The sequence below is a fragment of the Paralichthys olivaceus genome, chromosome 24, assembly GCF_024713975.1.
Source record: "Paralichthys olivaceus isolate ysfri-2021 chromosome 24, ASM2471397v2, whole genome shotgun sequence".
NCBI lineage: Eukaryota > Metazoa > Chordata > Actinopteri > Pleuronectiformes > Paralichthyidae > Paralichthys > Paralichthys olivaceus.
This window is the reverse complement of record NC_091116.1, coordinates 12,292,152-12,320,131: the sequence shown is the minus strand read 5'-3', so window position 1 is coordinate 12,320,131 and position 27,980 is coordinate 12,292,152. Positions and strand designations below refer to the sequence as shown.

The 27,980-nt window shown below is 46.3% G+C and overlaps 3 protein-coding genes across 5 annotated transcripts in view; 1 reads left to right on the top strand and 2 right to left on the bottom strand.

The window, feature by feature from the left end:
* Positions 1–68: 68 nt before the first annotated feature.
* On the bottom strand, positions 69–4,082 carry poglut1 (protein O-glucosyltransferase 1). Its single transcript, XM_020112324.2, has 11 exons — positions 3,942–4,082; positions 3,472–3,562; positions 3,043–3,186; positions 2,799–2,934; positions 2,586–2,707; positions 2,400–2,459; positions 2,182–2,281; positions 1,985–2,043; positions 1,681–1,848; positions 1,448–1,504; positions 69–1,295 (listed from the first exon to the last, which is right to left on the bottom strand). The coding sequence occupies exons 1-11, from the start codon at positions 4,012–4,014 to the stop codon at positions 1,139–1,141; spliced, it is 1,167 nt and encodes a 388-aa protein (XP_019967883.2). The 5' UTR covers positions 4,015–4,082; the 3' UTR covers positions 69–1,138.
* LOC109646880 (calsequestrin-2-like) lies at positions 3,960–9,505 on the top strand. The gene is made up of 12 exons (XM_069520842.1): positions 3,960–4,096; positions 4,301–4,942; positions 5,851–5,935; positions 6,172–6,272; positions 6,446–6,554; positions 7,240–7,313; positions 7,732–7,862; positions 7,958–8,003; positions 8,115–8,169; positions 8,404–8,504; positions 8,594–8,668; positions 8,748–9,505. Exons 2-12 carry the CDS (start codon positions 4,700–4,702, stop codon positions 8,955–8,957), a joined length of 1,230 nt encoding a protein of 409 aa, XP_069376943.1. The 5' UTR covers positions 3,960–4,096; positions 4,301–4,699; the 3' UTR covers positions 8,958–9,505.
* A 1,066-nt stretch (positions 9,506–10,571) lies between these two features.
* Positions 10,572–27,980, bottom strand: part of vangl1 (VANGL planar cell polarity protein 1) — a 31,559-nt gene continuing 14,150 nt past the window's right edge. The window contains exons 1-7 of one of the 3 annotated variants that reach the window (XM_069520841.1): positions 25,529–25,812; positions 19,706–20,137; positions 19,100–19,275; positions 15,749–15,909; positions 13,605–13,752; positions 13,269–13,503; positions 10,572–13,095 (exon numbers count right to left, since the gene is read on the bottom strand). In XM_069520841.1, the coding sequence (XP_069376942.1) occupies positions 12,835–13,095; positions 13,269–13,503; positions 13,605–13,752; positions 15,749–15,909; positions 19,100–19,275; positions 19,706–20,137; positions 25,529–25,678 (1,563 nt within the window). In that variant the 5' untranslated portion in view covers positions 25,679–25,812 and the 3' untranslated portion in view covers positions 10,572–12,834. Of the gene's footprint in view, positions 13,096–13,268; positions 13,504–13,604; positions 13,753–15,748; positions 15,910–19,099; positions 19,276–19,705; positions 20,138–25,528; positions 25,813–27,980 lie in introns of those variants that run through there. The other 2 variants (XM_069520840.1, XM_069520839.1) reach the window with 2 other exon arrangements.

Below are 27,980 nucleotides of genomic sequence, written 5' to 3'. Positions count from 1 at the left end.
AGTTCAAACACTCAAACAAGTGAAATGTGAGACGTCACAACGATGAGAACAAACTTCAGCTGAGGTCGTTTAAGAACCAAACAGTTTATTGGCATAAAAACAAAACTGCAGCACAACAACATGGACGTCACATGATCACAGCGTGTTGGTCAAATCTACATTGGCACGTACCGTCTTCACCACACGTCTGGACAAAAGGACACGGACCTCTGCTGGTTCAAAGTACAACGTGAATACTACAACATATTCAACACTGTCCTGTGTCATACACACATCATCTCTCATCACACACACACAGATTCTTTAGAAAAGGCTGAGAACGTCCACATATCAAAATAAAAGGCTTCTTCTGTTACTCATGACACTTGGTGTGGAATGTCACATTCTTTTGTGCTTTTAAGTTATGGAACAAGTTGTGTCAGAGGCCATTCAATTATAGACAGTGACATTGTTATTGCATCGTTTGCATAAACAAGAATTTCATGCAGTGTAAGGATGTGTTGGTGTCAGTCGCCTGCAGTGTCTCCAGTTTTCCAGCAGAGGGGGACGTTGCTTCAAGTAAAGATATATAGGCCTTGGAGAAGGTGCAGGCACTCATTCACCAAAACAAGTTCGAGAGGCAGGAATGAACATCACAACTCTTTCAAACTTTAAAAGTGGGATCCTGCATTTCCCAAAATGTAACTTGATCATTTTTCCTTCAACTTTCACGGCCACATATTTCTAACCCTCCACTCCCAGGTTATAAATACACTCTGTGCTGAAAATACGTTCTCCTCCTCCAGAGCCAAAGGAAACATCCAACTGTTTAACGGCTGAGTAGTGACGCTCATGAGGAGTAAACTGCCTTTGATCGACAGGTTAAATCTGTGGAATGTCCCTTTAACATGGGGACGGAAAAACATGATTTGTTTTATTTAACCAGAAAATGGTCGATGAATATTTGGCAAAACTGTGGCACCTGAAGATATGGCAGCAAAACGAAGGTCGACTCAGTAAACTACATTCACGACATCTAATTAAAACATCATTAGAAATAAAGGTGTCTAAAAATACTGTAGAGTGATTTTGTTCAATCATCTGTTGTGGCGGAGGGATTACATTCACTATCTGGAGTTTCCCTTCCTGAATCTCCGCCTCACAGCTCCGTCTTCCTGGGTCTGTGGACAATCTGGTTGTAGTCGGTCCTTCTCTTGGGTTTGTAGGTGAGAAGGCGGCTGAACTCAGTGAGAAGTTTCTCCCAGTAGCAGGAAACATCCTGCATCCGCAGATGGTTGAGGATGAATTCTTTTCCCCTACGGAGGAGAAACAGAAAATCAGACACAGACTTGATTTGGGACGAGCGCACACGTACAACCCCTCCCGAGAACGTCAGGAGGTTCCACAGAGTTCAGTGCATTTGTGAAAGCACTTCATCAAAACCCTTTCATTAAATATAATGTGTCACCTCGAGGCGATCTCCTGCGCGATGGCATCGTTCTCTTGGACAAACTGTAGGAGCTCCCTGAGGACACAGATCATGTAAATACACATCAGCAGTTCACGTGAAAAACCTGCGTCGTACTCAAAACTACCTTCAGTACTGATCGCAATCATCCAAATACTGGTGCAAATACTGTTTATGAATCTAATGAAGGTTGCAGGAGGAACTTCTCTGGTTACTGAGACGAGATGAAGTACCTGACATCTGAGAGGTCCTGCTTGACGGGGACGTAGTGAACCCACGGCTTGAGCTGAGCGTAAAAAAACTCCTGCCACTCATCCCCCACATGGAACACCAGAGAACCACAGAGGAAGAGATGTTTGAGGCGGAAGCTGGCCGCCACGCCCCGGAAGTTGAATAAATACCTGAGAAACGTGGAACGAAGCTGCGTTATATTGTTGATTCTTCTCAAAGCTACACAACAGGTTGTGTTGAACAGTGAATGGATTACAGGCTCACTTCTACTGTTGATGTAAAAACAGAGTGAGGAGTCTGACTTACTTGTATTTGCAGTGATCCACCAGTGGGATTTCTTTGGCCGGGGGACTCCCGAGTGTGTCCTATGACAGAGAGGCACAAAGAAGGAAGGACAACAGCAAAGAGTATTAGAGACGTTCAAGAACCCGGGAGGAGAAATGATATCAGACTGTGACAGCTTTTATTTTCAATGTATTTGGCCTCGGTGTAGTTTGTCTGACCCTCTCAGACTTCCAGGCCTGGTTCTTCGTGTACTCTGCATCCACCAGCTCTGGAGCTTCTCTGGACAGGAGGATCAGCGGGTCTCGCTCTGGACTGGTCCTGTCAACGAAACATGAAAGAGGACAAATCAGCTCAGAAAACACAAATGGCAGAAAATAGTAGGAAAAAAAAAGGAATCAGAAATAATGACACAAACTAGAAAATGAACAGGACTGACCGAGAGCCTCTGAAGAATCCTTTGGACTCTTTCTTCGTCCACGGCCACTGAGCTGCTGACCTGGAAGTGCACATCATCAAAAAGCTAAAATACTCTTCTCATAACTAAATCATTTTATCTGTAACCAAATAATATCTAATGTATACAAATCTCCTTGTTTTCTCCTTGACAACTGATGAATCTTACTTTTTAAGGTCGTCCCTCATCAGATCCCACCTCCCCAGTCCAGTGGGGTATATGGGCCACACGGCAGGTCCGCCCTCCCAGAATGTCCAGGCAGGATACATGATGTCCTGGTAGTCTGAGGTCTACTCACATCAAACATACACATGAGCAGTTACTGCATCTCATAAACCAATATTCATGTGTATGTGCATGTAAGTACTGTTGAAGTCTGACCTTACTGAAAGAGAAGACAGGCAGGGTTGGCTGCACCCAGGTGGGGACCTGAGGGTAATCCCTGACGTTGACCACCATCTCTAGATCCGGTAACCTGTCGATCACCTCCAGGATGAAGTGCTCCACTCCGCTGCACCTGACAACACAGATCGTCTGTCTGAAATCAGCTTACATGCATGTTTTAACTTACTGGGAGGAAGTTAGAGTAAAAGAACAATCTGTTTAATTGGAATTTTAACTTTACCTGGCAGGAAACATGCAGTTGTGTTCCCTGTACAACTTGTGACCGATGATCTGGTAGTGGGTGCCCACCCCTCTCTGGATGGTCGCAGCCATAAAGTCCTCAGAGATGCGTCCTTTAAAGGGCCGCAGGTCATGCTGTAGGACACTGGGACAGAAATCACAGAGACGTGTCTCGGATCAGAATCAAGGGGAATATGGGCTGATGGAGCGTGAACCTTCAGGGGAGGGTTCTGTGACTGTGGTCATATCTCGTACAGTAAAGGTCGCAGAGGCAACATCCACCTCACTGTCTCCTTTAATCAGGAAGATAATATCTGTGACACCAACAGTGTGACGGTCTGACAGGAAGTGACCACGTTCGTTTGTAGAACTTATCAGGCTGGTTGTTTCCTGGACTCTGACTTGAGACGTGAGCTCCAGACTCACTCACCTCAGGTGGCAGCTGCAGTTGACAGGGCTGCAGGGAGAGAATCCTGCGACAGCCTCAGAAATGCTTTCTCTGATCTTCTTCCACTCTTCGCCTGCGACAGAAACACAAACATGGCAGCAGATGTGTTCATATCTCCACTGTGCATCTCTATTCTTTCCCCTCCTCTCCACCGTGGGTCAAACAGAGGACCACGCTTCCTTCATCGCTGTGCGAATCAGGGCTAATTAGCAGCTAGCACGACTCCGACTAAAGCTGCACCTTCACAAACAAAACAACATGAACACAAGTCTGAGCTTCTTTCTTGCTTTTGGCGGAAGTTGCAACTTTTATCCCGAGTTAGCCTAGCTAGCCGGTTAGCTCGCTGGCTAGCTAGGCTAGCCCGTAAAGTGCGGTGGAAGAGTCAAACTCGGAGCGGCGGAGTGTCGCTGCTCCGCGTGAACGTGTCGTCGAGCGGTTGAAATGTTCGTCACCTGCAGCAGAGACCGAGAACAACCCGAGAATCATCCACCGCCACAAGAAGCCGCACAGCCAAACCCGCTCCATGGCTCTGACAATCCTCTACTTCTGCCTGAGGAGCAAACCCGCCATCTGCGATCTGTTAGGTCTCCCTGGAGCCGATAGTACGGTAATGCGCAACAACAACAACAAAAAAACCTTTACCGTAATGTTTATGTATATTTTTGATTGTGAGTGCACAGGTTTTTTCTTTCTGGGCTTTGAGCCCTGAACATCTGTAAATAAAAATTCATTTATAGCTGTTTTAATTGTTTTGCTTTTGAAAGACCATTTATTATTTATTATTATTTTATTGTTATTCTCCCTGATATAGAAACTGACACCGCTTGATGAAGCGTCTGATTCCAAAGCTTCTCTCAGTTCTGAAATGATTTCAGGGCACGAGCCTCATGAAGGATTCGTCCTTTAAATGTGCTCTCGGGCCCCGGAGAGGAAAAGAGGCGATGGAGTCCCCTGAGATTACTCCAGTGTGTGATGGAGAGAGGAGGAGAGAGGAGGAGACAGACGACAGGTGGAGGAGAAATGATGTCAAAGGAGCAATAGAGAGAGAGAGAGAGAGAAACCAGCCATCGACTATGAGAGAGGATATTTCCTGTTTGATAAAGAGATAGTGGAGATCAGACCTGAGGGAGGATCTGAACTCTGATGATGAGATCTTTTCAAGCTCCACAGCTTCTTTGATTTCTCCATCTTGCAAACACCTGGACCAACAATGCTGCACATCTGGCTTCCTCTCCTCTCCGGCCTCTGCCTCCATCAGTTCCTCCTCTGCAGAGCCGAGGAGGGTCTGGAGTTCCCGAATTTCGACGGCAAGGACAGAGTGCTGGACGTGAGCGAGCGCAACTACAAGAAGGCTCTGAAGAGGTTCGACCTGCTGTGTCTGTTCTACCACGAGCCGCTGCCGGCCAACAAGGGTCTGCAGAAGAGGTTCCAGATGACCGAGCTGGTGCTGGAGGTAAGAGGAGAGTCTACATCACTACTTTCCAATGACTCACCCTTTATACATTATTATTATTATTATAAGTAGTAACTCACTAACTTTACACATGATGAGTAAATCATGTACTGATGTTTTAAAGATCAATGAATGAAGTTAACAAGTTAAATTAAGTTTAAGAAGCGAGTCAAGATAATTTAAACCTGGTCAACCATCATGTTCCCTTTGTCTCAGATTCTTTCAGCCATTTTTCCTACACACATTCCATTTATCCTCCCTCCCTCTGTCATCCATTTATCTTCCCTCCCTCACTCAACTCTTCATCCCTTACCCTAACCCTCATCCCTTTATCTCTCATGCCTGTCATCCCTTCATCATTCTTCCATTATCGCTGCCCTCATCTCTTCATCCTGCCTCCCTCATCCCCGTCACATCTGCCATGATAAAGGCAACCTATAATAATATTCTTTTAAACTCAGAAACAACTCTAACCCATCATAGAGGATCGTTCTGTTGTCACTGATCCTCAGTTTGGAAAAGCAGGCGTTGATTTCCTCATTGTTCGTTTCACAGCGTCAGAGTTTTACTCCCTGAAACTGCAGCAGTGATTTTATTCCCATTATTCTCGCTCCTCTGTGGTTCACAAACATCCAGGGAGATAGTTTCTAGGTCAATCTGTTAATTAGAGCTTGTTCCCAAAACTCTACTATCAAGCTGTGAACCAGAAATAAGCAGACGTCCTGTCGTGCGTGTTTTTCGTCACATTGTTTTAATTAGCATGCACCGGTTCGTTCACTCTTCACACGTCAGCTCATTTGGAGATTCTGCAGAGTTTCACGGAGATGACAGCTCTGGAGAACGTCCGGTCACACACAGCATGATATCAGTTTGTTTATTGCTCTGACGTTTGTCTGTGTGAACAACAGCTCACTGCTCAGGTTCTGGAGAACAAGGACATCGGTTTCGGGATGGTCGACTCCCAGAGGGACGCCAAAGTCGCCAGAAAACTGGGTATGACTCGTTTGTCATGTATTTAGTTCCACAGTCTGTCGCTAAGTGTGTCTTTTAGTTACATCATTGTTTTCTACCAGCCTGGTCTCTATTCTACGATGAAGAATCAGAGAATAAAGTTCTTATATTACAAAAATAAAGTCGGGATTTCATGAGGAACAGTCAGAACAGTATGAGAAACACTTATGTGTCATAGTAGGATCCTTAAATTCCTTGTGCCACGTCTCCCACGTTAGGTCTGGAGGAGGTGGGCAGTTTGTATGTTTTCAAGGACAACCGTGTCATTGAGTTCGATGGCGAGCTCTCAGCAGACACACTGGTGGAGTTCCTGTTGGATGTGAGTAAAGAACTGAAGCCTCATTGAAGTGATGATGTGAGTTTCAGCAGGAAAAGCTTCCATGCAATTACACCCAAAAAGGAGATCTCTAACATTTTCATACAGGTCATTGCTTTGAGCTCTGCTGTGTTTCTTTGTATGCCGACATCCTGCCTGTGTTGTGCTGCCCCCAGGTGTTGGAGGACCCAGTGGAAATGATCAACAACGCCATGGAGCTGCGAGCCTTCGAGAGAATGGAGGAGGACATCCGCCTCATCGGCTACTTTAAGGGAGAAGATTCATGTTAGTTTATCTCCGTACTCACGTGTCTCAGTTCAGGGGCCGCATCCTTCGGAGGAGGATGTGGCCCCTGAACTGAGACTCAGCAAACGAGTAAATTAATGCACTTGTGTTTTCATTTCTACAGACGAAGAACATGTAATGGATCAGAAATACATCTCACTCTCCACTAAAGTCGCCTGGGATCTAGAGGCTAATGTCGCCATTAGTGCCGTGAAGCCTAACTGGCTGCTGAATGGAAACCTGATTCCAGACTCTCGCTCGGCCCCGTGAGAACCTTAAAATAGTTCCTGCCTAGTGGGTCAAACTGCAATTATAGGTCCTCTCGAAAAAAGGCAGAAAAAGTGAGACTGTGCAGGACGATGTTATCTGGTCCAATATGACAGAGGCATGAAGTTTCATTAGAGCCGCTCTCCGTCCTGTGGCAGGTCGGTCCTTGGCGGTGACCTTGTTGAGCCATGAGCGTGTTACCAGCGTATGAAAGCGTATTGAGGGAGACTTTGTTACGAGGGTGACGACAGTTCAATCATGATGGGAAATTGAATGAAAAGAGTTTCCCTCCCTGGTACCACTGGACATTCGGCAAAGAACGCGACCAGAATGAATGATTAAACGTCTGCAGCTACATCTGTTCTACTGGACTCTCTTGGTTTCTCACTGAGTTTCTCTCTCTCTCTCTCCCTCTCAGACTACAAAGCTTTCCAGGAGGCCTCGGAGCGTTTCCAGCCTTACATCAAGTTCTTTGCTACATTTGATAAATCTGTAAGTCTTCACCAACAACATAAAATCCTAATCCTGGAAGAAACATCATTCGCCGCCATGTTTTTGATTTGTCTCTCGTACACATTGCTTTCCCAGCAGGAATAACGTTATGGGAAATGTGATTATTTGCTTTCTTGTCAAATACGGTCATCAACAGTGTGCAGCTGTTAAGCCTATATCCATTATCCATCCATTATCTATACCGCTTATCCTCTGAGGGTCGGGGGCCGGAGCTCATCCCTGCTGACAGTGGGCGAGAGGCAGGACACCCCCTCCACACATTTACTCAGGAGGAAATCCCACAAAGACACGAGGAGGCCAGGAAACCACTGGCCCTCTCTTGCTGTTAAACCGAGCTCAGCATTAAACAACATTGGTTGAAACCTTGTTATCCACCACCAGCACTTTATTGTTTTAGGTTTCCAAACATCTCTCTCTGAAGATGAATGAGGTGAATTTCTATGAGCCGTTTATGGAGGAGCCGGCCGTCCTGCCGGGCCGACCTCTGTCGGAGATGGAGATCGTGGAGTTCGTCAACCAGCACCGAAGGTTGATCTCTGTCTGTTTCTGTAATTTAAGGTGAAGTGCTGTAAAAAGGCGTTGACACATTGTGGAGTGTTTTTATGAAAACGTGTTGTTCACAGGGCAACACTGAGGAAGCTGCGGGCGGAGAACATGTTTGAGACGTGGGTGAGTCATCGCTCAGTCCGGTGTATTTTTACATTCTGATGATTTGGTTTGGTTTGATTTGATTTTTGTTGTGTTGTGAATCAGATCTTTTGCTGTAAACTCTATTTCTAGGAAGACGACATGGATGGAATACATATTGTTGCATTTGCTGAGGAAGAAGATCCAGGTCTGTACCTCGAGCTCAGAGCTTTTAGCCTTTTGGTTCCACTGTTTTTTTTATTTAGCCTCCGTGCCAGCAATAGTAGCCAGAGGCATTTTGTGTTCAGGTTGTCTGAATGTGTGGACGTTGGTGCATTCATCTGTTCTTGCTGCTCTTGTGAGGCCGATATCTCTAAGTATCTCCTGAAGCAGGTTGGTAGAGGCTCACAACTGCAGCTGAGCTCTGCTCTGTTATTCCCAGATGGTTATGAGTTCCTGGAGATCCTGAAAGACGTCGCCAGAGACAACACCAACAACCCAGAACTCAGCATCGTCTGGATCGACCCTGACGACTTTCCTCTGGTTCTGCCTCATCCTGAGATCAAATTTCTAAAGATACAACATCTGTACACGGCCGCCCTGTGTGATCCTGGTTTGTCTTGTCCCTGCAGCTGACCACCTACTGGGAGAAAACCTTCAAGCTGGACCTTTTTCGTCCTCAAATCGGTGTTGTCAACGTGACAGATGTAAGTAAGAGTAAAAATAGAGAACGAAGAGACGTGTTCTTACCGTCTTCGTTGACCCTCCTGGTCCCGTGTGTTCCAGGCGGACAGCGTGTGGCTGGACATGTCCAACGATGAGGACTTGCCCACAGCGGAGGAGCTGGAGGACTGGATAGAGGACGTCCTGTCAGGGAGGGTGAACACCGAGGACGATGACGAGTCTGCCGATGACCAGGAAGACTCTGACAGCTACGTCGAGGAGGACAACTACGAAAGTCACGACCAAGATGATGAAGATGACGGTGATGACTAAACTGGAAGTCCTCACACGTTAGAGACAGATTGTTGAAAGTAGATTAATTAGTTAGGCTGGTAAAACAGAATCAAACGTCATAAGAACATCTGTTGCCAAGTTTATAGCAAAAGTATTGTAGTGCCTAGAGTCTGGAGTCAATTGTCCTCAACTTAAGAGTCAGGATATCAGCTTACTAACGTTTCTGTGTGACGTAGACATGTGAAGCTGCAGAGATGTGTGAGAATCAATAAAACAAGAAAACAAGGACAAGAAAAATCACACCACCCGTCAAACCATGTGCAGAATCTGAAAAGAGGATTAAGTAAAACCGGTGAAAAGGATTCAGAGAAAGTAAATGATTGAATAAATCAAATAAAAGGATAAAAGGGTTTATCTGTAAAAGGAGGTTGTTCCAGGGGTCGTAATAAAAAGATGCTTCACTCTGGGTCTTTGTTCTGAGGAGAGTTCTCCAGGGTTCATGTGGTCAAAGCAAATATGATCAATAACTAAGACCATGTCAGAGCTTTATAAACCATTAAGAGTTGAAATAAATATTCTGAGAACACACACTTCACTTCTCTCCCTCATTACCAAGCTCCACACCGATGCTCAACACGGCAGATCGGCAGATTTTCTCCTCCTTGAATTGATCACCTTGAATTATTCAAACAGCGGTGAATAATTCAGCACTGTTATGCCTCCTAATGGGAGTAGGGACCTGGACAGTGAGGCTGGGGGATCACAGGGGGTCCGCCGGGGGTCCTACACGCTGCTAAACTACTGGACGTGAATAAATGATACAGCAGGGCCATGCAACAATCGTTGCTCCCTCGGAGGTGGATGGGATGCAGCGTGGACAGAAAGATGAGTGTGTGTGGATGTGTACATCTCTGTCATGAGGAAGAAGACGTGTTACATCATCCTGTGAACATCAAGTGTGATATTAAGACTGATCCCTCTCACTCACACACACACACACACACACACACACACACTCGAACAGGTTCAATGTAAAGCAGCGGAGAACCAGGACAAGAGAAGGTGTCAGGTGCAGATCTCTGTTCACAACTAAACCCAAAAGATTTCTGTTCGTTCCTTGATCTGCACATAACCAACTCATTACCCAAGAAATAGAGAGCGAGGAATGAAGGGAAGGAAAATCATTCCATTTAGATGCAAATGCTCCTCATTTCCCTCTCCGTCCGTCTCCCTCCTCCTCGCCTGGGCCCAGAATGCATCAGGTGGGCACGGGAGGGGGAATAAACCGAGGACAGATGAGCTCTGACAGCCGGCCTCGCTGCCCCCGGGCTCACGCAGGGATGAGCTTGTTCCTTTTCGGCGCAGGACACCGACACTGACTTTCATTTATCCACGATGCCTGGCCGCGCAGCTCTGACAGCCAATTACCAACTGAGCTGGACGACAACAAAAACGCCACCAACAAAAAAAAAAGACGGTGAAGTTCTGCTCCGGCCTGTCAGACGGCGGGAGCAGACACTTAATGGGCAGCGACAGAGGTGAGCGTCAGCAGGCCTCGGCACAGTGGTAGAGTGGTTAGGACTGTCTCCACACAGCCAGAGGGTTACCCGTTCAAATTCTGAGGTTTGCTGCACAATACACAACATACTGCGGTTTTACAAATGTTCATAAAAATGTTTATTTTTCTTAACAAATGCTGAGAGTGAGAAACATGTCTTACATTGCAACGTCACATGATCATCATCATCATCAAGCTGTCCGACGTAAACGTGACACGGGACTGTAACCTGGCAACGGCCTGACAGATGGTGGGGGTGAGGAGGAGAGGGGGTGGGGGTGTGGCGTGGGAGACTCGTCATATGGAACACACACACACACACATGCATACACACACATACATACATACAAACGTGCATGTTTACATAAATAGATTCAGTGTAAAAACAGGAGGTTTCATACAAAGTTGACGTGTCAGTAGGTTTAAATATGAACAGTGGCAGGTGCGTCTGAGAGATTGAACAGGAAACAGCGGGAAGTGCTTTATCCAGTTGTTTCCAGGTGTTTTAACAGCTGCAGGGGACAGAGGGACCGTTTCTTTGAAAATCTTTAAAGCTTCCCTCAAACTGACATTACTCTGTTTACCAGCCAGGGGGCAGTAGGGGACAGCCAGACGGCATTAGCGTGTTTATCAGCGTGATTCTCTTCTGCAGGATTTACCGAACTAGTGAGTTGAACTATCAGGATGGTAAAGTGTCATTTAAGTGCCATCAGCTTCATCTCTCTCTGTGTTTTCTTGCACTGGCTGAATAATCTGAAAGAAATAATAACAGTAAGAGAAATCTCCTCTGAATGGAGAGATTCCCTGGGAGCGTGTTTGTTGTGAGAGACGGGCGGAGAGGAAAACCAGCCGGTCCAGTTCATGGCAGGTTCCACCCTGTTTCCACCCGGCTCTGACTGTTCATCCATTATCTTGGTGAGCCCCCGAACATGAAGTCATACTTTACATACTTTCACTTCTCTTGTTATCTTTTGCTTTGCCTCGATAAATTCAGTATTAACTCAACTCTGGAAGAGCATAGTCTTGATTTCCGAGCGAGGATCTGTCATCTCTGTCTCTCGTCCCGTACTTCCTGTGTCTTTGTAAAATAAAGGTATAAATATCTTGCAGAGCTTCTTTTATAAGCAGGCTTTTAATGTGAAAATCATCAGGAAGTGTTAGGACTGTGAGCAGAATGATGAAGGTAACAGGATTCTGTTGTTTTATTGTGGAAATATATTAAAATTTACCATATTAATCATCTGGACTCGAGTAATCAAACAACAGGCTCTGTTCTGGAGTCGTCAGTAGTTTGTGACATCGTGTCGTCGTGTCGCTCGTCCTCGCTGCCTCCCCCTCCCATCATGTCAGGCAGGTGCGGCGGACGTGGCGGCCCTGAGCAGGTCACTGAACTGAAGGGGGAGGGCAAACGTTTCTGGCCACGTATCCATCCATGTGTCTCTTCTGGTTCCTTTTGAGTTCACCCAGGTGTTTTAACTCAGCGTGCTGTTTCCCAACTGGAGTGGAAATATTTCACCTGGAGAGGAATCGTGCACCAAAACAAACCAGATCATCCAGAATGAAAAGGGTGCAACTGTTCTACATGTCGAAGGTTGACATCTCAAATGTGGCGTGAAAACCGATCCAGAGCAGCGAAGACGTCCTGAAGGAGCGAGACGAGAAAAAGAAAACAGTCCACCGTCCTTTGAGAGCAGGATGAGATGACTCATCCCAACCCTTCAAATGAAAAGCCTTTACTTCTCATTCACAAACACAAATCAATGTGCATTTAATGCAAAATCTGATTGAAATTTAACTTCTGTTGTTTTTGGTTTTCAAGAGGAAGAAATCCATTTAAAGCATCCAGATACTTTCAAATGCTGCAGACGAGATGGTGGAGCAGGGGAAATATTTGTCGTGCGCTTCAAATATGAAAATCCGAGTCTTTCCATTCAGTTCTGAGAGATTTTTCTGTCTGTCCCACGGATCTAAAGTGAAAAAGTCTCTGTGGGGACGTGAGAATCCTCCGATGCTCCCATCTCTTTTGCCTCCAGCATCTCAAACACAAAAGGAATGAGTGATTGTGACACAACATGACACACACACACACACACATAAACTCACACATAAAGTATGTGCACACAAGTCCAGGTCCGATGCATCCAAACTCCTGCAAACACAATCCTGTGCTGATTCTTCTTTTCATCCCAACAAACATAAAAAGATCAATATATTCAAACATGTGTGTGATATATAGATTCATATATAATATATAAAAATTCAGAAAAAGTAAAAATAAAAACTGCAAACCCAAAATGAAAACATTTGAGAGCAATAAAAAAAAAAAAGTGAGGAGTTAAAAAAAAAAAAAAAAAAGTCCTACACGGAGGTTTCGGACTGTAGCCGCAGCACAAACTTGTGAGACTTGGGGTCGATGAATTCCTCCGACATCTGGATGTAGGGGATGCTCTTGGTCGTCACCACCAAGCTGAAGTCCACACACTTGAGCAGGAAGATGCTGCCGTCTCTCAGGCCGCTGGTGACCGACGCCTCGCTGACCAGCGTCCACTGGCGCGCCATCCAGTGGTCGCGGCTGTACTGCAGGGTCGGACCCGGGGTCAGGTAGCTCTCCAGAAACGCCTGAGCGAGAGAGAAACACAATGTTGTCACGTCTCTGAGGGAACGTTTACATGTGAGAAATCTTCATGTCTGTTTACATGGTAGATATGAATTCAGAGGCTGCATTTGAAGACTGACTGCGACCAGACCGTCTCATTTAAAACGTTGTGAGCGTCACGTGGTTCAGTCCTGACCTTGGGCGTCATGTTGTTGGTGATGCAGAAGGCCAGGTGCTGCTGGATGCTCTCCATGCTGTGGCAGTGCTGCTGCTTGGTGGTCCGCAGGTACTTCTGCAGGGCCCGAGCCATGGAGGGGAAGATGGCCTGCGCCGCCTCCCGCGGGTCCATCACGTCCCCGGGAGCCTTCTTCTGCTCCTCCTCCTGCAGGCGCTTGATATGTGTGAACGCCTCCTCTACTGCCACCACCAGTCTGGGAGGAAACGAAGCTCAGGTGAGGATTTGAACTTGAAACTTGATGCTTCCTCTGCCCTGGGCTAAAACTTCTGTCACCTCTCCCACAGCGTCACTCACCGTGCTTTGCGTTTGCGGACACGCCTCTCGTGCTCCGCATCCTCGTAGTACAGCTCGTTGTGGCTGGAGTCTCTGCGTCGGGCAGCGGCCGCGATCATTGCTCGGGACTGGGAGTGGGCGAGACCTGCAGCTGCGTTGTTCCCCGGGCCTGTCGAGGGGAAAACACACTGTTAGATACTGGACAGGAATTAAAACGACAGAATGTGAGGGGACAAGCTACTTTCAGAGCGGAGGGGGGGGGGGGACTGTTACTGCACATAAACTTCGGTCCATCTCCTTTTATCAGCAGCAATATCACAAACCCAGCAGCTGACAGGGAAAGACACACAAAGCTGTAATTTGTGAATTGGCCCGAGCAATAAAACACTGATAATCAAACACTCCCATTACTCTGCCACTCGGTGCCTTCAGGAGGAACCGACCCTCTTATTAACTAAGTTTACGTTTTTGGAATGAGGAAGGGGGGGGGGGCGATGAACTCTTTCTGATGTTGATGCGTGTTAAAAGACGGCTCAGCAGCTGAATTATTAATGTGGGGTAGAGATCGTGCATAAACAGAATAATTCATGAACGGAGAGGAGGGAGTTTTCAGCCCTCCCTGTTCTTCGTGTTCCTGCAGCTGGAGGGGATTTATGGGTGATAAATGTGAAGGTGAGAGCCGTGTGATGAAGGCCAGAGGTAGACTTTGAATTTCTTTTTTATTTAAGCCACCACTGGTCTGAAAGATTTAAAAAGTATAAAGAAATAAATGTGTAGGAGAAGGTGTAAACTAGGATAAAGGTCCTGTGATTGTGTGACTCCAGATGTTCCTGACATTGAAATCGTATCCGCTCATCTTGTCGGGCATCATAAAATAACATAAAGCCATTTGGACTCAGTGTAATTGAGAGCTACAGCCGCTTTCTGCACCACTTCACCACTCTTTAGTTCAGGAAAGGCTATAGTCTGTCCTCGAGTCCGCGGCTTGAGAACGACAAGAAGGAGCGGGGAGTAAAAGAGAAGCGAGAGAATGAGATTGAGAGAAAGCGATGGAGAGGTCCCTGACCGGCCGCAGCGGGATGAAAATGAAGGAGGAACAGACACGAGAGAAATAGATGAGACGGGCAGAGTAATAGCTATTGATTTATCAGCCACCACCGTCTCCCACTAATATCAGAGAGGAGGGAGAAGAACGGAGGAAACAAATGGCAGCAGAAAAAGGACGAGGGAGTCAAGTCAGTGCACTTAACCGAAGCTCGAGTACACTTAAGGGAGAGCAATCATTTCCTGGAGGGGTCGTGTTACACTCTGCCAGCTGTTGCAAGGACGACTTTGAACTTTTCCGTCCACCTGTGGCATGCAGAGGGTGAGGAGGGAGGTTGAGGAGGGAGGGTGAGGACGAGCGAGTGGATTCGTGATGTGTAGTGAGCGTTCCACTGTGTGATGTCATATCTGTGCAGACAGGCCTTTGATCCGTGCGTCTCAGTGACCAGCAGCAGGCTGTGAGGGTGCGTCGGTCAGAGGCAGCGCTCACTTACTGTCCAACAGGTAGCGTTTCAGTTTCGCTCGAAACAACTCTTTCAGGGTTAGCGTCAGTGTGAGGAGACACACGAGGAGAAAGTCAGTTTGAATCTCGTACCAGAGGGTGAACGGGTGAGGCACATCTCAAATTACCACACTTACATTTTTGTCGCCCATTTACTTCAAAGCACCTCTGCTTCAATTTACCTTTGGCAGTTTTCCTATCATGTTGTGTTTGCAGATTGATTTTCTTCCTCCCAGGCACTAGTTTCAGCACATTCCAGTGAAGACAGACAGTTTAACGGATGGACGAGCTATCGCAAGAAGCAACTCGCAAAATGTCTTTTATTATTCCTGTGTGACAACGTAAAGACGGAGATTTCGAGGATAACGTTTTATGAGATTGATTTCTTTATTTTCATATCAGAGGTTTTGTAGTTTCTTGAGAAACAATGAGAAGAATTTAGATCCAGAACCAGTGGATGGGTTCTACTTGCTAAAATCTTATTTCTTTATTCTTTATTCATACAATAATATGAGTTGAGAATCCACAGTTTAACAGGTAAATAATAAACTTATATTCTGTAACACAGAGAAACCAAAAGCACACACACCACATGGAGTTCAAAGAGTATCCCACTCACCCTCAGCCGGGGCTGCTGGGAACTCACCATCCACGTTGTAGACCTTGAGGCCGGCCAGGTGCTTGGCGGCCCGTGACTTGGAGGCGGAGAGCAGCGCCGGGTTGTGGACTGAGAAGTCGCAGTAGTAGTGCTCTAAGACGGCCAGAGCTGCCCGCTGGACGCTGGAGAGGAGAGGAATCAGTCTCGTTACAATAATGACGAGGTCGTGTAGCAGCAACACTGGAAAAACCAACACTCTAAAGTAGTTTCAGTTTCACATGACTGTTCTGTTCTACTCTATATTGTTCTGTTCTGTAATCTTGGAGCAAGCTGGCACAAGAACGTCCTCCGAGATTAATAAAGTCTTAACTTTAAACGTATTGTGCTGGTTTTACGACCTGCGGCTCCCCCGGTGTCAGCTGGGATTCACTCCACCTCCCCGGTGACCTTTAGAGGGATTAGCTGTGCAGCTAATGGATGGAGGCCCTGCAACTATAACGTTTTGATTCACTGCCTCCGCAGAGGAGATTATGTTTTCATCAGCGCTTGTTTGTCTGTTAGTTAGCGGCATTACACAATAACTACTGGACGGATTATCATGCTGGTTCGGATCCAGATCAGGAGGCAGATCCAGGAACTGTTCATGAAATAATAAATCCTGAAAATCAGTAAGGGAAGTGCTTTCTGGCGCAGCTTTGATCTTTGAATGTTATGTTGTGGATAAATTCAGGTTCAGTGCCTGGGTGGTTAATATCTGTATGTGATAATATTATTGCAGAAACACTTGTTCTGGAAGCAACGAGGTCAGAAAATCCGAGGTCCCAGCCTGATTCCTCTTCAGAGTAATAAGAAGCACATGCAGCAGGTTAGGAGGAGCTGCTGCACGTGGCTTTAAGAATGACACAGTGAGGAATCACAAGTTGATGGACGCATCCACACACTTCAGGTCACAGCTACTAAATAAATTATATCAAATATAAAACCGGCATTTAGTGATTTTTGAGAATGTGTGAAAACGGTGTAATTTAGATAAATATTGTATGTATTTCTAAATTACAGTCATTGTTAAATTGTTCTCTAAGATCTAACAAATCCAGAAGCAAAGTAATAAAGATGATTTAAAAAAAAGGCCAGAGGCAGCGCTCAGCAGAGTGTGATATTTAACTCACGGAACCCAGACGGCTCCTACGTTAACCAGTCAACGCCACAACAGACAGGACCATTGTTCAGGGGCCACATGCGTAAGAGCTGAGTGAGAGTTCCTGCTGCTCCCCAACGCCGATCAATTATTAAGCCGAGCAAACACGACACGAAAGCATTAACACATCTGTGTGGTGTGTGTAAACTAGGGGTGGGTATTTAGTTATACATTTACATACATACTCTCATAGTTATAGTTTGTTTAAGACACTAGGATAAGACTTTATGCACAATCGAGTTCCCCTGCGATTCCCACCTCTCATGTTCACTCCGTTAAAAAGACCAGTTGCTGAGGCTGCTGCTCAGGACTGACCAGTCTTGGAATGTAAACTGGGAAGTTCCCAGCAGTGAATGTGTTTAACCCCCAGCCAGCCCTCGGCAACATCTCTCCCCGGCAATGAGGAATGTGTTTGTTTTCAACTTGTCGGCTCTGATGAGGGGACAAAAAAAAGGAATCCACCGGCCCTCAGATCGGCATCAAACACCCTGCAGACAGAGACAAGCTTTCAGGACCCCAGAGCCAGAGCAGGGTCTGGTTGTGATAAAGCTGAGGATGAAGCCAAGTAAACAGGAGCGTGAGCTTGTTCATGGAGGAGATACATGAGACATTGGCTCTCGTGTCTGGGTTTCTCTGCACGATAACTTCATTCATGTTCATGATTGTGGCGCCATGTGCGCCCGTCATTTGCATGTATATTGTGCAATTACCCATGCACACACGCGTGTCTGTGTTTGTGCGTGTCCATGCGGGTGTGTCAGGCTGACCAGATGCTCGGCTGAGGTCTGCAGGGAGCGCTAATTAGCCGAGTGTTTACAGTCACAGACGGACAACAGAGCGGGGCCGGGCCCGCTGCCGGGCCAAGCAGGGATGAATGGCACCGCTCACAAAGGACAACACGCCCAAGGCAGCCAGCGAACACACCAACCAGACCGTTACACACACGCTCACTTGTCTGACCGGTTTCTAGTGATGCAAAATCAATGTTAAAATCAATGCTATTACAGCAGTTTGATGCAACTCTATTCATAGAATTCTGGTTCCACTGAGTGTAGCAGCTACCACACAAACACCACCGCACTCAGAGGACGTTACCCCACCAGATTCCCCTGAAGTGGGGATTAGGGTGGTGAAGCACCCTGGGTGGTGACGTCGTGTTAATTAATCCTCAAAAAAGGGGAAAGGTAAAATTCTTAACTCAAAATCAAACAGCCACTGAGGCACTGAGGAAAAAAGAGGTTGAGTTTCTCTTTAAATGTTGACAGGACACTTACAAACCTTACAAAATCACCACCACCCTAAAGACGCAGGATAATGTTTCATCCACCCTGTCATGAAGCTGTCATCTGTAAATCCATCAGCATTTAACAGTTATTCATAAGGGGGGGGGGGCATGTGAGGCTGGCGGCTGTGTATTGATCCCAGCGAGCAGCAGGAGAGATGTTGTGTTTGGCTAAAAACGGGATCTTCCTGTTTTCCCTCAGAGGCGGTGAGGTCGTAAAAAAAAAAAACCTGGCTGGTCTTTTCTTTCTCACACGTACGCACACACGCACAATCCCTTTCTTTCATTCCCACGTACATCTTAAGATTCTTCAACACACTATCCTCCCATTAACTATTAATCCCTCCTTCTCCATTCTCTCTTTGGCTTGCTCCCGCAGTCTTCTCTCCGTGCTCCAGTCTCCTGGGTCTTCCCTCTGTTCTCCGCCCTCTGTCTGCAGCTCTTTCCTTTCTGAAGTCTCCCTTGGCTTTTTTTTTTTTTTTTGTTCTGGCACGGTTTCCTCTCCCTATCAGCCTTTTTGTCTGCTGCATTTTCCTCCATCTCTGGTTTAACATTTCATCTTTCTCTCTCGCTTCATCAACATTCCTTTTCCTTCAGGCACATCCCACAGCTTTCTTGACTTTTGTGAGCCTTTCCTGGACGATTTCCTTTCTCTCATCGACAGTCATTTCCCATCTCTTGCTTAAGGTGTCCCACTTTCCATCTTTCTCTTTATCTCGCCCTTTCCTTTGTTTTTACTCAATTTCATCTTCTGTCCTCCATCTCTACACGCACAGAGGTCACCTGTGTATTCTGCACATTCGACTTCTACGTCTCATAAGATAAATTCCACCAATGCTCGTAACAGATTTCAGCGTGAACCTTCAAAATGAGGCTGCTTGTTATTTCTCACCTGAGCTGCCCCAGGTTGTAGTGCCTCATCTCTCCGTCCGTGGAGCGGGTGACGCACACAGAGAAGCACGGCTGGAGCTGCCGGAGCTCCAGCAGGACGATGGCCAGGTAGTGGATGAAGAGCAGAGCGTCCACCAGCGACACGGCGTACTGCACGATTCCCTGGTAGTTCTCGTCCTGCGGGGGCCATGTGTAAATACAGTTAATACATGCAAAGATATTTCAAAACAGAAAATAAGGCATAAAATACTCCTGGGGCGTAAAAAAAAGAGAACGTGAACATGTAAGACAAGATGTAGAGCATATGAATATTTAGAGATCTTTCAAAGGACGGCAAGCTTTCTAGCCGCCCCCCCGCCCGCCCCACCATTTGTGTGTGTGTGTGTGTAAATTCTGAATGAGCGATCAACAGGGACTTTAAATTATGACTCACAGTAAACACACGGCCCTTCAGATGCCAAATATCTGTGTTTTGGTTGTGTGATTTTGTTGAGCTTTTAAAAGCATTAAAAATAAATGTGACGTCTGAGACGTCTCCCCCTGCACTTGTCTGCAGAGTCCCTTGAGTTTCCACATAAGTGTGCACTTACAAGCAACGATCGCTCACCTGAGAGTCAAGTATTCTCACTCCGTAGAACAGCCAATAGGAGACAACGAAGAGCAGCACCAGCACGGAGAGCAGCGCCCTGAAGACGAAGACCCGCGGGAGGCCGGCCCGTGGCGACCTGAAGAAGAGAGCCCACACGGCCAGCAGCAGGATGAGCAGCTTGAAGGCCACGGAGATGAAGAGGCCCTCGCAGGCCGTGCCGCAGCTCTGCAGCTTCTCCGGCCACAGGAGGTGGGGGAGCACCAGGAAGGCCAGCGGCGTCAGGAACACCAGGAGCCCCAGGATCACGGCGAGGGTCAGGGTGAAGTAGCGGCGGCAGTCGAGCCCCACGCTGTCCTCCAGGTCTTTGGTGATGCGAACAATATCCTCCTGAGAGAGGCTGTGCTCTGATGTGCCGGTGACGGCTGTGGTGGTCTCGCCCCAGTTGTCATCCTGGAAACGAGGAAACGAGGAAACAAAAAAGGTTTCTTTGAATATGTCGAATATGGAATGCACCTGATAAAAAACATTAACAAGAAGATGGTATGATAGTCAAGAACAAAACATTTCCACCTAAATTATTTCTGTAAATTATGACACTTTGTTTTCATGAGCTGGATTATTGATAATGACTTTACAAACAAAATGAATGAACACATTTTAAATGTGAGTGGACTGCCTTTACCACAACCTCCTCCTCTCTCTGGATGTCATGTCGTGACTTTGCATTTCAACACACAGTTTTTCTGATTTTCACCGAAGCATCGGCTCAACAAATGCCAGCGAGTTTTTTTTTCCATGCACGTGAGAAAGAAAGGAACAGAAGATGGGAAGTGGAAAAAGCAAACAGAGGGCGCTGCCAACTGGGCTGTACGCTGACGTCTGGGCCGGACTGCATCCGCAGATAGTGAAGGTCAGCGGTGTCGGAGCAGAGGCATTAGAACAACAAAGATAAGGACTCTTTACACTGCAGTCATAACAAGCCGCCGGCGTCGCCCTGCGAGCTCCCGCCGGTGAAAGGAGGTCAAATAATGAGGATTCAATAACGGCAAAGACATCGTTACCAAAATGTTATTCTCAACGTGGATGAGCACTATTTTAAGGATGTTTCAATGACATTAGCTCCACACCAGCAGAGCCGGGATCATGGACGGGTCACGGAGATGCACTATGATCAGTTTTAACTGGGGGAGGAGGAGGAGCAGGAGGATGGTGCACTGGGACAGAGAACATCCCACCGGCCTCAGGGTTAAAACAGCAGAGACGAAGCAGAACAATAGAAGGATCCAGGCAGAATGCTTAGCTTGTCTTTGAAAGAAGCTTCTGTGTGTGTGTGTGTGTGTGTGTGCTAATAATAGATTCCTCACTGCTACACACAATATCAATACTTCATGCTCGTGCGCTGGAGGAGGACGGAGCAGGAGAATAAACAGGAAAACTGGAAAATACTTTTTCAAATTCCCTTTATTAAAGGATCATTTTAAAGAACGAGGCTTAAACTTGTTTGACTAATAAATATCACAGAGACTGAAACATATAAAATATCAGCATTCTATTAAAAACTAGTATTACTGCAGTTGTATACTTCAACCAATCAGTGTAGTTTCAGGTTGCAGATTTTTTACCCCAAACTCACATGAGGTCACCGTGACCTCTGACCTTTGATTACTGAAATCTAACCAGTTCATCTGTGAGTGTTTTCGAGTTGAAAGGATTCTGCGTTGTTACGATAACGTTCTTACAAGGCCACCCAAATGTAATCAGTTGATCCTGGAATCCAACCGAACGTTCCCTCAAGGCGTTCTTTAGATATTGTGTTCACAGGACGGACAGATTTATGAACTAGAATGTGGATATCTGAGCCAGGCGGGGTTCGGACACAAGTTTTAAAATGATATTCTGGTTCAGTCACGTTGTCTACTTGAAAACATCAAGCTCGGGTCTGGACACAGAAAACTGTCGTATAGTTCGGACAGAATATTGCAGCTGGAGCCGTTAGGATGCACAGACAACCATGACGTGCACGTACCTTCAGTATTTGTGAACCAAGCAAATGCGTTTTTATCTTTTTAAAGTTATACTGATATGACATTTACCAGAACCTAATAAATCTTTGATCCTGACTGAAGCATCATGCTTTTGCAGTTAGGGTTACTGCTCCGCCTGTTGCTCTGGTATGCTCTTGGCTTCACAGCTGTCGTGTCCTTGTGTTAAGTTTCAAAATCTCTGGTTTTCTTTGATAACGTAAAATATTAACGACGAGTTCATCAGTGAAAACCTCTTTCACAGTTCTCTGGATGTGTAAGGAAATAAAATCCAGACAATTTAATCAAAATTTGTATCGATTAAAAAACGAGTCTCAAGCATGAGGTTCAGTTTATCGCAGCACTATCACTCATAGCAGCTGACATGTTAACAGATGACTTGTTGGTATAGGTTTCCACAGACAGGCTCTTTGATGAGGTCCAGCACTGAGAGCTGTGTCAGTTTCATCTGACCTTTGACATGACATACACGGTCGTAAATACTCATCCCACTGTCTGCAGAGATTCAGACAGAGTGGAGCATCACGACTGACCCATCACACGAGCTGTAAACCAGACGTTGGAATGCACGGCTCGGGTTCAGAAGGTCAGAGAGTGGGAGTGTAACCACGTCCCTGTGGAGAGAAAACCTGACGTCGATCCGTGGTGGAAACATCTACGTCTGTTCTCATAAGAGAAATAACTACAGCGGAAATTTAAACAAATAAAATCAAAATATTATATTTACACTTACATACACACACACATATATATATATATATATATATGTGTGTGTGTGTGTGTGTATCACATAGCATTTTGTACAACCCAGCCCACGTAGCCACGTTCTCCTGACTGCAGCTTTAACTGTTGACAGACTCTCTCTTGTCTTAATCCTGTCCGACCACTAACTGATGCTAAGTGTTTGTTTTAGCGGAGATCGATAGTTGTAAAAGGCGAGTGTCTCTGAGCACAGTGTACCACGGGAGCACCCGAGGGAGACGTGAGTCACCGCGTCTCTTCCTTGTCATCACTCATTAGTTTTATAGCCTGAATCACACACTGGACTCTTTAAGAACTCCATCATCAGGGACATAAAAAACAACACATGTGATGTCTGCTCATCCTCAATGACTCCACACGCCCTGCAGCATGTTTCATGTGGTCTGCTTCAGTTTGGGGAGTTGTTGTTGTTTGATCAGCACTACTCTACCTGGGCTTTCCCGCTGCCGACACAAGTAAAAATAGACATTGGCGACCCACATTTCCTCCTGGGATAATCCAATCAGCACAACCCTGATCTGGTTCAGTACCAGCAGCCTTGCAGGAGGCAGGGTCCCATTCATCACATGAAAGTAGGTGAAGCTGAGAGGAACAGGGGAGGAGAGGGGGAGAGAGGGGGAGCGACTGTTCGATAACAAGACGGCCAATTACAGGGAGGAGAGGGACTGAGCCGGAGAGGGAGGGAAAGTAAAGCAGTCACAGTTCAAGCAGAGCAACGTGTGAAATCCTCCACTCACAACAACACGTGTGTCGTGAAAACACGCACTGAAACTAAACACACGTCAGGTCGATTCTTGTTCCGCGTCTGCAGTGATTTATTCAAGGCCAGGCAGGGTTTTACAAGCGATTCCTCAGAGCTGAGGAGTTACAGAGGAGGTTACAGGAGGTTACATCTGACACGACGTGTTCTCACACACCACCAAGCAAAAGTAGAGGAGAGAGATAAATTCTCTAAATGAAAAATATCCCCCCTCATCCCCGAGGAATCAGTACTGTCCCGTTTTAGTTTGAATAGTTACGATGCAGTAAGTAGGAAGAATAACTGGACTTCATTTGTTATCCTCAAGAGAACGACTTGAAGGCAGCATGACTCAGTGATGACAGCAAAACTGTGGTTATATGACGAATCTGTCCATGAATCTGTCCATGAACAGAGTTTGATTCATCCTGGAGAGGGATGTGGTTTCATTACACTCACCTCAGTCACTGTGTTTCACTGTTTTATTGACTTTGTGACAGAGCGATGGTGGGCTACACACACACACACACACACACACATGCTGAAATGGAATCACTTCATCCTCAAGTTAAAGAGAAAGTTTGGAAGGTGTTCCTGAGATATCGTGTCCACAAGAATGGGACGGACCGACGGACGGACAACCTGAAAAAATAATGTCTCTGGCTGTCGCTGGCACTGAGGTATAAAAAAAAGCACAGCACCAGAATCAGAGTGTTTCTTACGCGAGGCTGCATCGTGACTCGGTCGCTGCTGAGCAGAGCAACGTTTGAACTGCCCATAGGATGCATCATATTACATTACAGGATTAAAGGGATTTTCTGGTGGTTTGGGCGACAACCAAGAGGCCTTCAGGGTGGTTTTGATGAGAAATGCTGTGAAAGCTGCCAAAAAAAAACACCCAAAAGGACAAACAACACAATTTCTTACAACATCCAGCCACAGTGCTGAGTGGAACAATCATTTTTGTGGTGTAAGTCGCAGAAATGTGCGTGTTATGCACATACTGACCAGCAGAACACAGTCCTCTGATTTAAAATCACTAGATCTGGATGTTAATTTGGATCTGCACCGTATCGCACACACTCATAAACACCAGTCCACTAAACATGAACCAAAATGTGATATTTTCTTCCCTGACCCACCAAATGAATCAGTCCAGTAGTTTTTGCACATTCCTGTGAACTAACAAACAAACGTCGATGGAAACCGAACCTCTTTGGCAGAGGTAACCGCAATAACTGGTATAATCCTGTGATCTGTTCAGTTGCCGACTTCCTAACAACCTGGGCCCTGAGCCACTGAATAACTCAAATAGCTGAACAGTCATAAAATGATTAGTCAGATCATCGTGTGTATGCAGGTACATACGGCACACTGGCTGAGAACAGTAGCACGCAATGTCAGCCATTGTGCATTAACAAAGCTTTCAAGAGAATATTCTTTCCTTCATTCTCCACCAGAATATAAATAACGGCCATTGTCTCGCACCGTAAATCAAACGTCCACTAAAAGCCTGTTTTCAGTTGTTGGCCGAGTGCACTTCACTCACTCCTGGGAGGCAAAGTGTGTGTGTGTGTGTGTGTGTGTAAAGTACAGCAGGCGTGCATCCCATTAGACGTCTGCACAGCCATTTAAAACCACCTTTGTTCGAGCCTGCGGACAGCGAGCCAGGCCGCCAAGAACTTGTCAGGACAAGGAAGGGAAGCACTCGAAAAAGTTTCTTGGGCTAATTTACAGGATAGACGAGCGAGTGTGGGACAATGAGAGGCTGACAGACGAGCAGCACCCGATGAAAGAGGCCAATTAAATGGATTGTGTTCAGATATGTGACTTAACCAGAAGAGGCACAGAGAGATTCAGCTGAACACAGAATCTGGAGTCACTACTCTACAGAACTGCGTCTGACGCTGACGTGTTGTGAATTTGAATGTTGGATTCACTAACTCTTTTGAAATGAGCATTAAGAAAGTCAGGTTCTGAGGAAATGAATGAACCGTTCATTAGGTTGCCACGGTAATATCATTATCCTCGATCATCCCCATTATTCAAACGTTAAATATATAAGATAATAATAGTCTTTATTTATATAGCCCCTTTCAAAAGGAGCTTTACAAGTTAAAAATGACAAATACTAAGTCTTACTGTGAAACTTAAAAGTTGTTTATTTCAGATTAGTGTCTCCTGCTCGTACATTTAATAACACGGCTCAAAGGAGCACTTTAGAACTGTGCCCAGGGAAAAGCTCACAAATGAATTCTAGAAACAGAAAGCGACGGAAAGCTCCACATATTCAATTACCTGACCCGGTTTGGTCCCTGGTCCACAGCTGGCCACTGGAGTCGAGTTAGTGTTTGAGTCTTCTTCTATGGTGGTGACAATCACTTCCTTTATTTCCTCTACCGCCTCATACACCTCAAAGACCTGCAACACTTCATCTCCGGCCTCCATCACTGTCGGGGGACGGAAATCCTCCACCACCAAACTTTACCTCTGTCCAGCAGACATCCTCTCTATACCCGGCCACGGCTTTCCACCACAGGGTGTGTGCGTGTGTGAGACCTCCCTGACTTTCTGCTGATCCGCAGCACGCCCCCCCCCCCCCGCGCGCTTCATCCGTCTTTATATAAAAATATTTCCCATCATGCCTCAGGAGGTATTGTATGGGACTGTGCGCTCACTTGCCACATAATGTAAGGGGCTTTATGGAGGATGGCAGAGAGAGAGAGAGAGAGAGAGAGAGAGAGAGGGAAGAGGTGTTTGGGGCGGGGATGGTGGGGGAGGGGATAAAAGGATGGACGGAGAGATGGGGGGGTAAACAAATAACAAACCAATGAGGTGACAGAGCCATCCACCCAAGGATATCTTTCTTCTCTCCTCCTCTACTCTCCCTCCCTCGCTTCCTTTTATCCCTCTCTCCCTGCGGGCATCCTCCGCTCACTCTCCACTCGTCTCTTGCCTCAGCACCACTCACCCTCCATCGCTTCTGACTCAGTGAGCACTGTGGTGGTGTCGTCGTGCTGACACAACGACAAACACAACGACAAACACAACTCTGGTTTTACTTTTCTAATCGTCTTCAATCGGGAAAAAAAACAACAACAAAAAAACAAATTCTGCTGAATGAACTTCTAAAACACACAGATCTCAAAGATTTCTAAATATAGAGACATGAAAGAATTATTTCTTAACCACCTCAAGTTGTTTGAACTATGTACATTTGGGTAACCGATTGTTTTGCAGTCAAGTCCACGTGGGGCAGTCAGGCAGGAACTCTTAAGAAACCATTTTCTTTGTGCGCCTCCACGCAACAAGCGTCAGCGTTCTGTGATGCAGCAACCACAAAAGCTAACTGTCCTTGTTGTGCAATCACATGACAGCCAAGCACATCAGACAGGTTCAAGTGCATTTTGAGCCAAATCGTTTTTTTCACCGCTTCACTGCCAGAAAACACCTGAAGTCTCTCTCGAGTGCAGGAACAACACGGTGTGCTACCTGTGGCTACACGCTGCGGATCCACCAATGCAAATCACAGTAACACAAGCTTCTCTCTCTAATCTGCACACACACATCTAAAAATAATCCACTTTCTCCCACTTCAGTGAGAGGTAGGCGCTGAATCTCAAAGAATTCGTGGATTCAACATATCACGTTTCTCCTGTTTGACACCTCATACAACACAACATTCTCCTGAGCTGCAAAGCTGGCATGCTGCACTGACCCGAGACACTCCGATCTCACTATCCACTCCAATATCCAGTTACGTACAACAATACGAGCAGGGTAAATCGACCTAATTACTCAGATGACTAAGTGAGAACACACGTCTGAGTCAGTAGCTCGACACCTGACGAATAAAATGTCTGCAACATGCGCAGGTGAGAGCGTTTTACAGCAACAAGTGGGCATGTTGAAGACACGGACGCAGAACTGAAAAAGAAAGAATGCAAATATCTCAGGATGAAACACTGGTGAAGATGTCAACCTGGAAAAAAGATTTACTCAGGTGCCATCTGACAGTCTCCCACCCCACATGACCGAAACCCAATTTTCCTGACATTTTGAGTTTATGTCTGAAAACGTCTGTGTCTCGACAGAAGGTAAATCCTCTGAGCAGTTCTGCGAATAAAGCAAACACTCTTCTTTTAGAATTCATGTGAGGAGGCCTCACAGATGCATCACAGCCATGAGAAACTTTTGTGCTGGATTGTGAGGACATCCCTGCCCGGAGCGATGTGCTGCTCTGTCAGCCAAGACTCTGATTAAGTCCCAGCAGTGAAGTAACGAGCGCAGCACTGCACAGTCAGAGACTCAGACGAGACTGACGCACACACACACACACACACACACATGAGCATATGTGTGAGGGCAGAGCGGAATGCAAAATCAAACACACACACACACACAGCATGAGGATTTGTGCTGAGCCTCCCTCTCTCAGTAGAATTGGTGGCCCTGATTACTCCAACTAAAGCCAAACACTCCCCACCCTGTCAGCAGCACTCCTGCAGGCCACAGCATGAATAAGACATGAAGAGCAAAACAGTAAGGATGCTGTGAGCTCTGTGGCAAATCCTGTCATGTGGCAAAATTAGATGCAGTACGCAGACAATAAAACACACAGTCACACGGGCCGTGCTAACGAGTCCTGCCACAAGGGAAAGTGAGCGCCAAGTAGGTCAGTAAACGACGGTGAATGTGGGATTGTCTGTGCGTGTTTGTATTTGTCGTCTTTTCCCTTCAGCGGGTTAAA